The sequence below is a fragment of the Varanus komodoensis genome, unplaced genomic scaffold (assembly GCF_004798865.1).
Source record: "Varanus komodoensis strain SLA01 unplaced genomic scaffold, ASM479886v1 scaffold1, whole genome shotgun sequence".
NCBI lineage: Eukaryota > Metazoa > Chordata > Lepidosauria > Squamata > Varanidae > Varanus > Varanus komodoensis.
The window spans coordinates 20,810,437-20,822,213 of record NW_025335268.1 but is presented as its reverse complement, the minus strand read 5'-3'; the positions used below and the strand labels follow the sequence as shown (position 1 = coordinate 20,822,213).

The following is an 11,777-nucleotide window of genomic DNA, read 5'->3' as shown; positions in this document are numbered from 1 at the left end:
GGGTGCACTGGGGGAGGGAGAGATGGGTACAAACTGGGGGTGGGGAGATGGCCGGGATCACAGTTCTGTTCATGCAGGGAAGGTGTGCCTGCTCAGAGGCGCGCTCCTGCAGGAAAGACAGGCAAAATCTCAGCCATCTCCCCCACGGCTCTGCTTTGCCGCTTCCGTCTTTCCTGCAGCAGCACGCCTCTGATCATGGACGCCTTCCCTGCACGAAAGCAACTGCGATCTGTGATCAGCGGCGCGCTGCTGCACGAATGACAAGTAGATTCTCGGCAGTCTGCCCCAAAGCTCTGCTTCGCTGCACCCGTCTTTAGTGCAGCAGCGCGCCCCGGATCACAGATGCCTTCCCTGCATGAATGGAACTGCCATCGTGGCCATCTCCCCTCCGGGGGGGGGGGGGGGGGGGGGGGGCTGCGATCTTGGTCGCCACCCAAAGTGGTGGTCGTGACCCAAGTAAAAATTTTTCAGTATTTTTTTTTTGTGACCCGATTTGTTCGTGAGCCAGGGTGTTCGTGAGCTGAGGTACCACTGTATTAGCACATCTGAAGTTTAATTCAACTGTTACACTTGTAAAGAGTGACTAGACTCCAAAGGTATAGTGTTACTTAATCTTGGAAGACATGCTTTCCCCCACAGGCAGTGTTCCATAATTAAGTAGGAGAACACCACTGGCCTTGCTAGCTAGGACTGATGGGAGCAAAACATCTGAAAGACCACCAGTGGCCTACTGCTGTAGTAGCATGTCTTCTTTCTCAGTTTTTAAGATCCCAAATAGTTACATTCTGTATTCTTTGAAGTAAAAAATGGTAATTGCTAGTAACCATGTTGTGGTCCATTAGATAATAATAACATACTGTTGCAACAACTGTATTTACTTATAGGTTTTCTGGGTATTATATATGCTAATTCAGCCTTACTGAAAAGCACAAGAAATTTACCAAACAACACTTATAAGTCATGTGTGACAAGAATAATTTGAATAGCTCTCTTGGCAAGCTGCTCCTTTTTCAGCTGGAAATATTACTCTCCCTTAGCAAACTGGAAGGCTATATTCCAATTCTACATGTACATTACATTAGTATAGTTTGAAGGAGGAAGGTGAGTTAACTTCAGTAAGGCTGAAGACATAAGTACTATAAGATGGTTAGTTCTTTTAAATATGAAATACTAAAATTTTAAGTTAGAAGTAAAAAGAAAGGATTTTGTGTTAAATTCTAGAATAATTTACTGAAGTAATACAAAAGTAGGTAAAGTATGAAGGGTATTATATGATACTAGACTTTATATTCTGCCCCTTCAGAATATATTCAGATTACCCATGCCCCTTCACAGAGCTAATATTAAAAAATGGAAAACTCTCTCTTTCTATTACATGTAGATTAGCAATCAGAAAAATTCGATTACCCTGCTGAATCATTTTATTAAGAAACACATTCTTCAAGTAAAATAATATTCTTGGATCTAAAGATAATCCTTCTTTTAAAACATTCTATTTATATAATTAATATCAAGGTTCAATCAATTTGGGTAACTACTTTGCTGTTACTAAGAAATGTTGATTTCACTGAAATCATACCTTTTTTTTCATTTTTATGGTAGTTACTTAGCTAGTTATTCCAAACAGTTCTGTTAAATGTCTTCTAGAATATCTCCCAGCCTCCTGACATACTGTTATGTTTAATAGTAATACAATGGCAACAGGCAGTTTGCTACATTCAGCTTTGATTTTCCAAACCAACTAATGTTGGATTAAATCAGCAAACATCTGGGTTTTGTGTCTGAAAATCTATTCAATATTGAAATTAAGCTGTCTTTTATGAGTATTTTTTTGATGGAGAGATATATCTCTTCATTTTAAGCACAGATGTTCACTTGTGTAAGCACAGGCCTATCTGATTCCTTCATTGCTAGGCAATCATTTAAGTACTTCTGTTTCATTTTCCTCTATTGTGAAAAATGGTGTAGAATCATAATGTAGACGTTTAAGATTTTAAGCACATTTTAGAAGTGTAATTTATTTAATTGCTAAATGATAGGGCTGATAGAACAGTTTTCCTAATTACAATGGAACCTCTTTCTTTGGCTAGACATCTTTTTGTTAAATAGCATCTTTTCAATTAGTGTGTGACTATGGCTAATCTAGATAATTTGCAGCTTTAACAAATACACACCTGCATATTTCTGAACTTTGAGAAGAGCTTTTATTTGAAGTAGCTACTTCATTTTTAGAAGAGCAATCCTTTCATGCTTAGAAGCTATAGAGATTATATTTCACAACTGTGAAATGCTGACTTTCTGGAATCAAATTGCCAAAAACAATATAAAGTTCAATCTACTCTCACCTTACATAGTATAAGTCAGTGGTTCTCAGCCTGTGGTCCGTGGACCCCGTGGGGCTGCAATATTGTTACAGGGGGTCCATGAAGGCTTATATCTGAATGAATGAGTGAGTGAAAGAATGAAAACAAAAGGGAATAGGAAAAGAACAAAAACTTGATTTTCCATGCTTGTTTTGTGAAACTTTTTAATTGAGGTTTTTTTTACTTATTGCCTCAATTAATTAACAATCAGAGGTATCAGGCTATGAGAGTAGCTCTCCTATGGCAAATAGCTGTGTCTGCACACACTGAGGACATGCAAGTGAATGACTCCGAGCGGCCCTGGACCCATAAACAAAAATCTACAGTGACTGAACACAGACAAGCAAGGGAGGTGGTGAGAAGAATTGTAAAAACTTTTCATCAAATTTTAATGTAAAAATTGACATCAAATTTGGAATTAGCATGTCAAAATACCATAAAATGAGCCATTTGAGTGAAAAGAGTGTTGATACTATTATTTGAAATTCATATGGAATCATTGCAATAAAGGTATTATAATAGGAGTGTGTGCATTAACAGATTAACTTATTTCCCTTCTCTAAATTTGAAGGCCCAACATGAGAAAATTGAAATAAATATTTGCTGCAGTCTAGTGCTTTAAATCTTGAGTTCAGTCTTGGTGGTCCATGGCCACAAAAGGTATTTAAAGAGGGTCTATGGTGAAGGAAAGGTTGAGATCCTCTGGTATAAGTGATATCATTGTTTGGTTAATACTTGACTTTGATACTTGTCTGTTTTAGAGCTGAGAATCAATTGGGCAAACTGGACATAAAGTTCACTGTGGGAACGCTCTAATGGATGACGGGGAATCTCCCACAGATGACCTGCAGTTAAATTTACAAGACCTGCTTCATACCGATGGACACTTAGCAAAGATCAAAACTTGCTTGGCTTCTTCTCCAGATGAAAATGAAAATCAGCTTAATGGCAGCAAGCCCAATGCCCTGAAAAGCAGTGATGATACAATGGGAAGAGTTGAGCAGGATAGCATAAATAATAATGAGGACAGTGGAGACTACACATCATGTTGCCAAGAAGATGAAAGTGACAAGCCATCTACAAGTTTTACTACAGATGCTATGCTCATTCTAGAAAAATGTGCCTCTGAAAAAAAGAGTTCAATGAAAATAAAAGGCTCCAGTGGGAAAGGTATAGTGGTTTCCTAAACACATACAAATTTTGTTTGCTCTAATTCTCTGAATTAGTCTCCTTCACATTAATCACATTAAGTGTAGCTGTTTACAGTCTTACTAGACTCAAATGTGTCCAGCTGTCCAACCTTCCCATCTAATCCTACATCCCAGGCTTGAATAACTCATATGCTAAAAAAAGAATGTCTTATTCCCTTCCATGGCTTATTATCTATTCTTCTTCTTTTGAGTGGAATTTGCATGGTACACTGCAATATTAATTGCTCCCAGCTGGGTAATATGCCAAGGTGGAATTTTTAGTGATATTAAGGTCATTGGGGACCATGACCATGGAACGATGAGAATTTGTGTATCTGGTAATTTTCTGTGAAACCAGTGCTCATGAGAAGTCTGGGAAACTAATAATAGGGTGGAAAGTATGTATATCGCATGATTCATAATTAATGTCATACTTTAAGCCTTTTCTCACTTTTTTCTTTAAAGACAATAAGTGTTGAGAGAACAGTATATGCACACAGCAAGTTTTGGAAATAATAGAACTGGGTTGATAGCGGATAGATGTGAACCAGACTCCAGCTTGTAAAGGATGACTAAGGATTAACTATGAACCTATGGAAAAGGGGCAGTATATAAATATTAACATAAATAAAAATAATTTAGATACTGATAGGCTAGTCATTGCTGAAAAAAGCATGCTGTGAACACTTGGGCTTTAACAAAAATGGATTTAGAGGGCTATTGCATAGCTCATATATTTGTATACATATATAAAACAAAGGTACATTAACACAGTTGTAAATATATTCAAATAGATCTGTATATATTTTTAGAACAAACTTTCATGTTTGGCCTTCAGTTTCATCATGTGGCAGCACAGGTCTGAAATCAAAATGCAAAAGTAATATAGATTTCTTACCTTGTGATGTGATTGCTCCGGGGGTGGGGGGGGGAGAACATGGTCACAACTACTGCACCTCCATCTTGCTACTCCAGTGAAGAGTATTGGCATTGTGTGTCTGAATAGTGGGACCTACAGGAAACTTCTGTTCAAAGAAAACTGCAGCAAGTAATACTCATGCTAAGCAAATGGTAGATGTTGTTAAAACTAAATTTGGTTTTACTCCATTGTAGTGAGAGCATCTTAGCTTGAGGCTTATGCTGTTTGTAAGAAAGAAAACAACTTAATGGCATAAGCTTCGTATATTCACAAGATTATGTAGGATCTTAGTGCATAAGATCATATGATCTGTTGAAAAAATAGATGATAGTTACTTGTTTCAGAGGTTTATAGCCCTGTGCATCTGGCAGATGACAGAACAAGCTGTAGTTTATTTTCACAGTCCCTCAGTTGATTCTCATCCTGCAATCAAAACTCAATTACATCAAAGTGAAAAATTAAGTGTTTTCCCCCATTATTTTAAGGACATGTCTGTGCCTGATTTGGTAAAAAAAGGCAGCAATATGTTATGCAAGATATTTTCATAGAAAACAAAATGAGACATAGATCATATTCAGACATCACAACAAGCCATCCTGCAAATTAATGATGCAGTGTGAAGTGTTCATGCAGCCAACAGATGGTTGGATTCACCATGGGTTGTCCCCACTTCTTCCCCCATCTGCCTCCTCACCCAAAGGTGTCCCATGGGACTCTGCAATGTGACTGAACTTCTCTCCCTACACTGACGCCAACCCCTTTTACAGTCACTGAAGTATTTTTTGTCCTGTTTTAACCTTGTCTTTCTTTCTTGGACGAAAATTGCCTTTTTGATCTCTGAAGTTTTACCTCTGACAGGCCTTTCAAAGTGCACAAGTGACACTGTGGAGTGACTGTCACTGGTTTGCTGCTTTTTTCCCTTTGGGTACAAGAGCTGCACAAAGTTATTTGTAAATTCTTATTATTGAGCACAGGGTTTTATAGATCAGAATTGTGCAAGTAAGAAGTGAAGCTGCAAGGGGATTTTTATTTCCCCAGCTTATAAATCACACCCTCTCCTGTTTTTGGGTTGAACTTGGCTATTCTCAATGCCCTCCCTTTTCCATTCTTTTCCAAAACTCTAGGTGCTCAGAAAAGTGGAAAAGCACATGCCAACCCATTTATGGAGTTTCGACAGTTGACAGCAATCATGCTTCCTTTTAAAACTTTAAAAGGCCTAATAAGGGATTTTTGGCAGGGACAGATGCAGCCATGACATCTGTGTATGTCCCTGTCACCCCTGCCTCCATTTAGCCCTGTTAGTGGAAAAGAACTCAGCAGCCACACCAAAAATAACAACAACAGGAACAGCAACAGCCACAACAAACATTTCCACAAATCTGGAATGCAAAAAAATCAGAAAGGGGCAATACAGTTACAGCTCCTTAGATGTTCCATTTGAGGATTTTGAATGTACTGTCAGAAGTTTTCTCTTTGAAGATTGTGATATCTAAAAGAAAATGGAAAACTGAGGGAAAAGATGCAGTTACTACAAAAGTGGTTATAGTCAGCATAGGGGAGACCTAACCAGTGACAGGTTCTCATGCATAAGCCTGAATAATTTAGTCTATATTTGTTCAGGAACTTACCCTATTCTGTAATGCTCACCAAGTGTTTTGGACTATTATGTCCATAATCTCTAATTACTGACCATGTGACTTGGATGTATGGGTATTGTAGTCCTAAACATTTGAGGGCTATCAAGTTGCCTGCTCCTGATAACCATAGACTGCTTCAGTTTTCTAGGTTCTTTATATCCACACTTCCTGAAATGTTTGTTGTTTTCACAGTTAGATGTTAAGGAAAGCCATTGACACAGAGAGAAAAAGTGAAAGCACACCTCCATCCTGGGTTTAGGTGGTGTTTGAATGTTCATCAGCGGTAGCTTCAGACTATTTGTTGAAAAGTATTTTGCATTTCAATCAATTCTTGTGATTAAGAACAACCTAAAAGACCAAGTATTGAAGATATATGGAAATTTATAGTGGTGGGCTGTAGTAGGATCACCCCCACAACCTAAGGAAGTTTCAGGATCCTGAAACGTCATTATGAAAATCAATAACAAACTTTGTAGTTGCTTAGCTCTCTGTGAAGCCAATAATATCCAGACCTGCAGTTACTAGTACTTAGAAAGGTATGTTTGCTTGGATTCACCACGGGTTGATTCCTGATGTATAGAAAAGTCTGGAGAGCTCTTTCTAGGAAGAAGTTAAATCCAGTATGATATCTTGAGTGTGTCTGTAACCACATTGTGTCAGCCCCTCTGACTAAATGTAAGAATACTGATCAATGGATGACTGACTCAGCATTCTGTGTTGTGTTCGTACAACTTTAAACAATATTCACATAGTCTGAAAAAATAAACATGATTTCTATGCTCCTATAGGGTTGCATTGCCCTAGATTTAGGCTAATTAGGAATAATAAATTAAATAAATATCAGTTTTATTAGGAAGGTAAGTTATTCTTTTTTTACTATTTAACCTGTCATTCTCTTTAATCTGAGTTTGATGTTCACAAAATGCATGACATATTATATCTGTTATTTATATATGAAAGTAGTACAGTTTTATTTGTAGATATATCACTTCCTGGCAAATAGATGGGGAAGAAATGGAGGTAGTAACAGATTTTATTTTTCTGGGCTCCAAGATCACTGCAGATGGGGACTGCAGCCAAGAAATTAAAAGATGCTTGCTCCTGGCGAGGAAAGCTATGGCAAATCTAGACAGCATACTAAAAAGCAGAGACATCACCCTGCTAACAAAAGTGCGTATAGTCAAGGCTATGGTTTTCCCAGTTGCAATGTATGGCTGTGAAAGTTGGACCACAAGGAAGGCTTAGCACCGAAGAATTGAGGCCTTTGAATTGTGGTGCTGGAGGAGACTCCTGCAAGTCCCTTGAACTGCAAGACGATCTAACCAGTCAGTCCTAGAGGAGATCAACCCTGACTGCTCTTTAGAAGGCCAGTTACTGAAGATGAAACTCAAATACTTTGGCCACCTAATGAGAAGGAAGGACTCACTGGAAAAGACCCTGATGCTGGGAACAATTGACAGCAAAAGAAGAGGATGGCAGAGAATGAAGTGGCTAGATGGGGTCAAGGAAGCAGTCAGCGTGAGCTTAAGTGTTCTCCAGGGGATGGTGGAGGACAGGAAGGCCTGGAGGAATGTTGTCCATGGGGTCGCAATGGGTCAGACATGACTTCGCAACTAACAACTACAAGGCACGTTAAGACAGTGCCATGTTTACAATGAGTAAATTAATAAGCCAGTGTTGTGTTGAGCAGCACATCTCTGTATTGTCTTGTCCTAGTGGTAGTGCTGTACAAGTTTGTCCTGATACCCAAATGAAATCAGTTCAATCCAAGGAATTCATATTAACTCTTCCTTCCCAATATGTTACATACAATATACTGCTTTTTATGCCATAAAGCAAAGGAAATTTTAAAGTGAATACTACTCTCTCTGCCTTTTAGTCCTTAACAAAATTAAAGGTCACTGCATGTTGAGTCCCAGACATGTTTCTAGATAGCCAGGATGGTGTGCTTGCATCTGTCATTTTTCAGCTCTCCTGGAATCCTTGCTACTTTTGTCTCCCATCTGAGTTCAAAAAGAGATTTATTTAAGAGCAAGAGTTCCTAAAAGACCTAATTTTCTTTAAATACAGCATAGTGCATACTTGTGTGTAATATGTATTTGAATGACCATGTAGCCTGAGGCTTGCCTATTTGCTCTTGTTATCTAGAGCAGTGGTTTTCAACCTTTCCACAGCTAGGGACCAGCAAAAACAGGAAAACAACCTCAGGGACTGCTGAGGCAGAAACAAAAAGCACCACACACATACTACAGTATTTTGTGTATTAGTTTCCTAACACAATACCAAATCAGAAAAAAGAAAATTCTCCAAAACAACCAGAAACCAAGCAACAAAAAATGCCAACAAAAATTTTAAAAAACCAAAGTCGGCACAGCATTACTCCCAGCCGGCTCCCATCAAGCTGTCTCCCCCATCCCCACAGCACCAGTCCACCCCCCCTTGAATGCAATGCCAACCAAGGAAGAGATGGTGGAGCACAACCAACCCCTACACTGGTACACAGTGAATGGGATGTGGGCCTCCACAGACCAGCAGGAAATCTCCCACAGACCAGCACTGGTCTGCAGACCAGTAGTTGAAAACCACTGATCTAGAGCCATCACATTTAGATACTGCTTTCTGCTTGTAGTTTGTTTTGAATCCAGATTTCAAGGATCTCATCACTCTTTGCCAGGCCACTGAGCCCCACCTGTTCATGCACATTCAGCTATGAAATTTTGGAGATAGGCTGATGTAACACGAAGTTGCTGGAGGTGTCAAGCAAAAACCCCATTTTACTCATACAGGAATCCATGATGTTCAGGTAATTAACATCATGTGAAGGGGGAGTGAAGGGCCTTACCACTGGTTCCATCCATGTTATCTCGTGTCCCATACCCTACAAAAAGCCTTCAAAAAGGACTGAAATAAGGAGGTTTGCCATTTAGTGTTCATGTTTAAAATAACATTATTTAAGAAAATGTGGCCAGTAAGAATTAAAAGCCTTCCAATTACTAGGAAGTTGACTATAGTTTATAGTTTAATATAATAATTTAAGTTTATTGAAACATGGGTGCATTATTAAAGCTTTCATTTTGGGGCCCAGGGACACATTTGAAATTTTAGGAAAATGGCTGCTGTAGGGTATAACCAGTCACAAAATGTTTGGCGCATGCCTTTGCTCTCTTACCTTTCTGTCTTTCTCCATGCACGCGTGGTAGAGGGGAGAAAGTAACTGAAGCAGAGAACAGAAGGGATCTTGCCCAGAGAGGAGGTGGAGGAGGAAAATAACCCACCTTAATAGGAGGATACAGGAAGGAAAGTAACTTCCCTTTATGTGAAGTTGTAATGTGTCTAGACTACTGTAACGAAGTACTAGAAATGTTCTCTTTTCCATTGGTGTTGTAAAGCTTCATTTGCAGAAATTGTCAAGAATGTATGTTGCTGAAGGTAAGTACATTTTTAGCCAAACAGAATACATGCATTAACCTTACTAATAAACTGGTTAAGATATAGAGAAGTTACTTTGACTTCTGTGGCCATCTTTGAAAAATCAAAATAGCAGGTCAGATATTTCTTGGTCCATAACTCCAGCATTAAATTGAAAATACAAAGGGCCTTGCCTGTTTGCTTCACCATAGTATTGTATAAAGCTAATGGCCTGCTAGACTCCTTTGTTTGAATAAAGAATGAGTGTATCTGTTTTATTTGTTTGTTTATTTATTAAAAGCTTTTCTATCCCATCCCCCACAGAATGTCTCGGAATGGCCTACAATAAATAAATAGAATAGAACAGTCCCACAGCATCCAATCATTAATATACTAAAACCCCAATTAAAATCAATTAAACATTAAAATAACAGGAAAAGAAAAAGGGGTTTGCCTAATGTTGAAAAGAATAGAATGTCGGCGCCAGGCAAACCTCTCCTGGGAGCATATTCCATAGTTTAAGATGCCTTTCATAGAATCATTGCATAGTAGAATTAGAAGGAGCCTATAAGGCCACCATGTACAACCCTGCTCAGTACAGGATTGCAAGTTAAAGCTCCTCTGACAAATGGCTGTCCATCTGCCTCTTGAATGCCTTCAGTGTGGGAGAGCTCACAACCTCCCGAGATAATTGGTTCCATTGACATACTGTTCTAATAGTCAGGAAATCTGGCATCCGGCAACTTTAGCCCATTATTCCATATCCTGCACTCTGGGGTGATGGAGAAGAAATCTTGGTCCTTTTCTGTTTGGCAGCCTTTCAAGTATTTAAAAAGTGCCATCATATCTTCCCTCAATCTTCTCAAGGTTAAATATGCCCAGCTCTTTCAGTCTTTCCTCATAGGGCTTTGTTTCTAGTCCCCTGATAATCTTTGTTGCCCTCCTCTGAACTTTTCCCAGTTTGTCTGCATCTTTCTTGAACTTTGGTGCCCAAAACTGGACACAGTGCTCGAAATGAGGCCTAACTAGTGCAGAATAGAGGGAAACTGGTACCTCACATGATTTGGAAGCTATCCTTCTGTTAATGCAGCCTAAAATAACATTAGCTTTTTTTGCAGCCATATAAAATTGTGGACTCATATTCAACCCATAATCTACAACAATTCCGAGATCCTTTGTGTGTGTGTGTGTGTGCGCGCGCGTGCGCGCGCGCATTTGGTTTCCTTTTCCTAGGTGTAGAACTTGGCATTTGTCCTTACTGAATTTCATTGTTCTGCTTTCAGCCTAGCATTCCAACCTATCAAGATCACTTTGAATTTTGTTTCTGTCTTCCAAGGTATTAGCTATCCCACACAATTTTCTGTCATCTGCAAATTTGATCAGCATTCCCTGCACCTCTTCATCCAAATCCTTAATAAAAACTTGGAAAAGTACTGTGCCTAGAACTGATCCCTGCGGTACCCCGCGTGCTACCTCTCCCCAGCCTGAGAAGGTGCCATTGAGAAGTACCCTCTGAGTTCAGTTCTGTAGTCAACTATCCACCTGATAGTTGTTCCATAAAGCTCACTTTTAGCCAGTTCGTTGATCATAACATCCTGAGGTGATTTGTTGAAAGTGTTGCTTTTCAAATTAACTGTATTTTATATAAATGAATTACATGTTTAACAGTGCTGTATATTTATTTAGATAAATACTACATGAATAAAGGAAATGAGATATTTCAATCTCTGTTAAACATGTGGAAAGCTGAAGATTAAACTAGTGATTTTGAAGGGATTCAATGTGGCATTCAGAACTGATGATCAGTGGTATATGCTGGGATACAGAAAGGAAAGGACCTCCACAGTTGCTAAGAAATAGTTGTGTTTAAAGACTGTAGACTTTTAAGTATCAGAAAATTCCATCAAAGAGAATAAGGATTCTTTAGTTCTGTATAAGGTATTAAAGTTTCTAACATTTTGTCTAAATATAGCTTAGTGAATGGACATACGAAAACATAAACAAGAGAACTGCTCTAGCTAATGAAATGTCTTTGTGGTCCCAAATGTAGCCAAATGGGTGGTTGGGCGTTTTGCCTCCTTTTGCATGTTTTTATTTTTTTATTTACCAGTTTGCCTTCAGTGAAATGGATATTACATTCTGCTTTTTAAGTGGAGATATTTTGGGCATTTGGAGTCATTTTTAGGCCTCCTTCAAGAATAAAACCCACTCTGTCTTGTTGACAGTTTCTTGGCCAAATTACATACCTCTTAGTTTCAAC

At 38.8% G+C, this 11,777-nt stretch overlaps 1 protein-coding gene across 4 annotated transcripts in view; it reads left to right on the top strand.

Moving 5' to 3' along the window:
* CNST (consortin, connexin sorting protein) overlaps positions 1–11,777 on the top strand; it is a 53,063-nt gene that overhangs the window by 5,893 nt on the left and 35,393 nt on the right. For all 4 annotated transcript variants that reach the window (XM_044419311.1, XM_044419291.1, XM_044419302.1 and 1 more), the window contains one exon: positions 3,125–3,533. In XM_044419311.1, coding sequence (XP_044275246.1) covers positions 3,179–3,533 — 355 coding nt within the window. In that variant the 5' untranslated portion in view covers positions 3,125–3,178. The remainder of the gene's footprint in view (positions 1–3,124; positions 3,534–11,777) is intronic.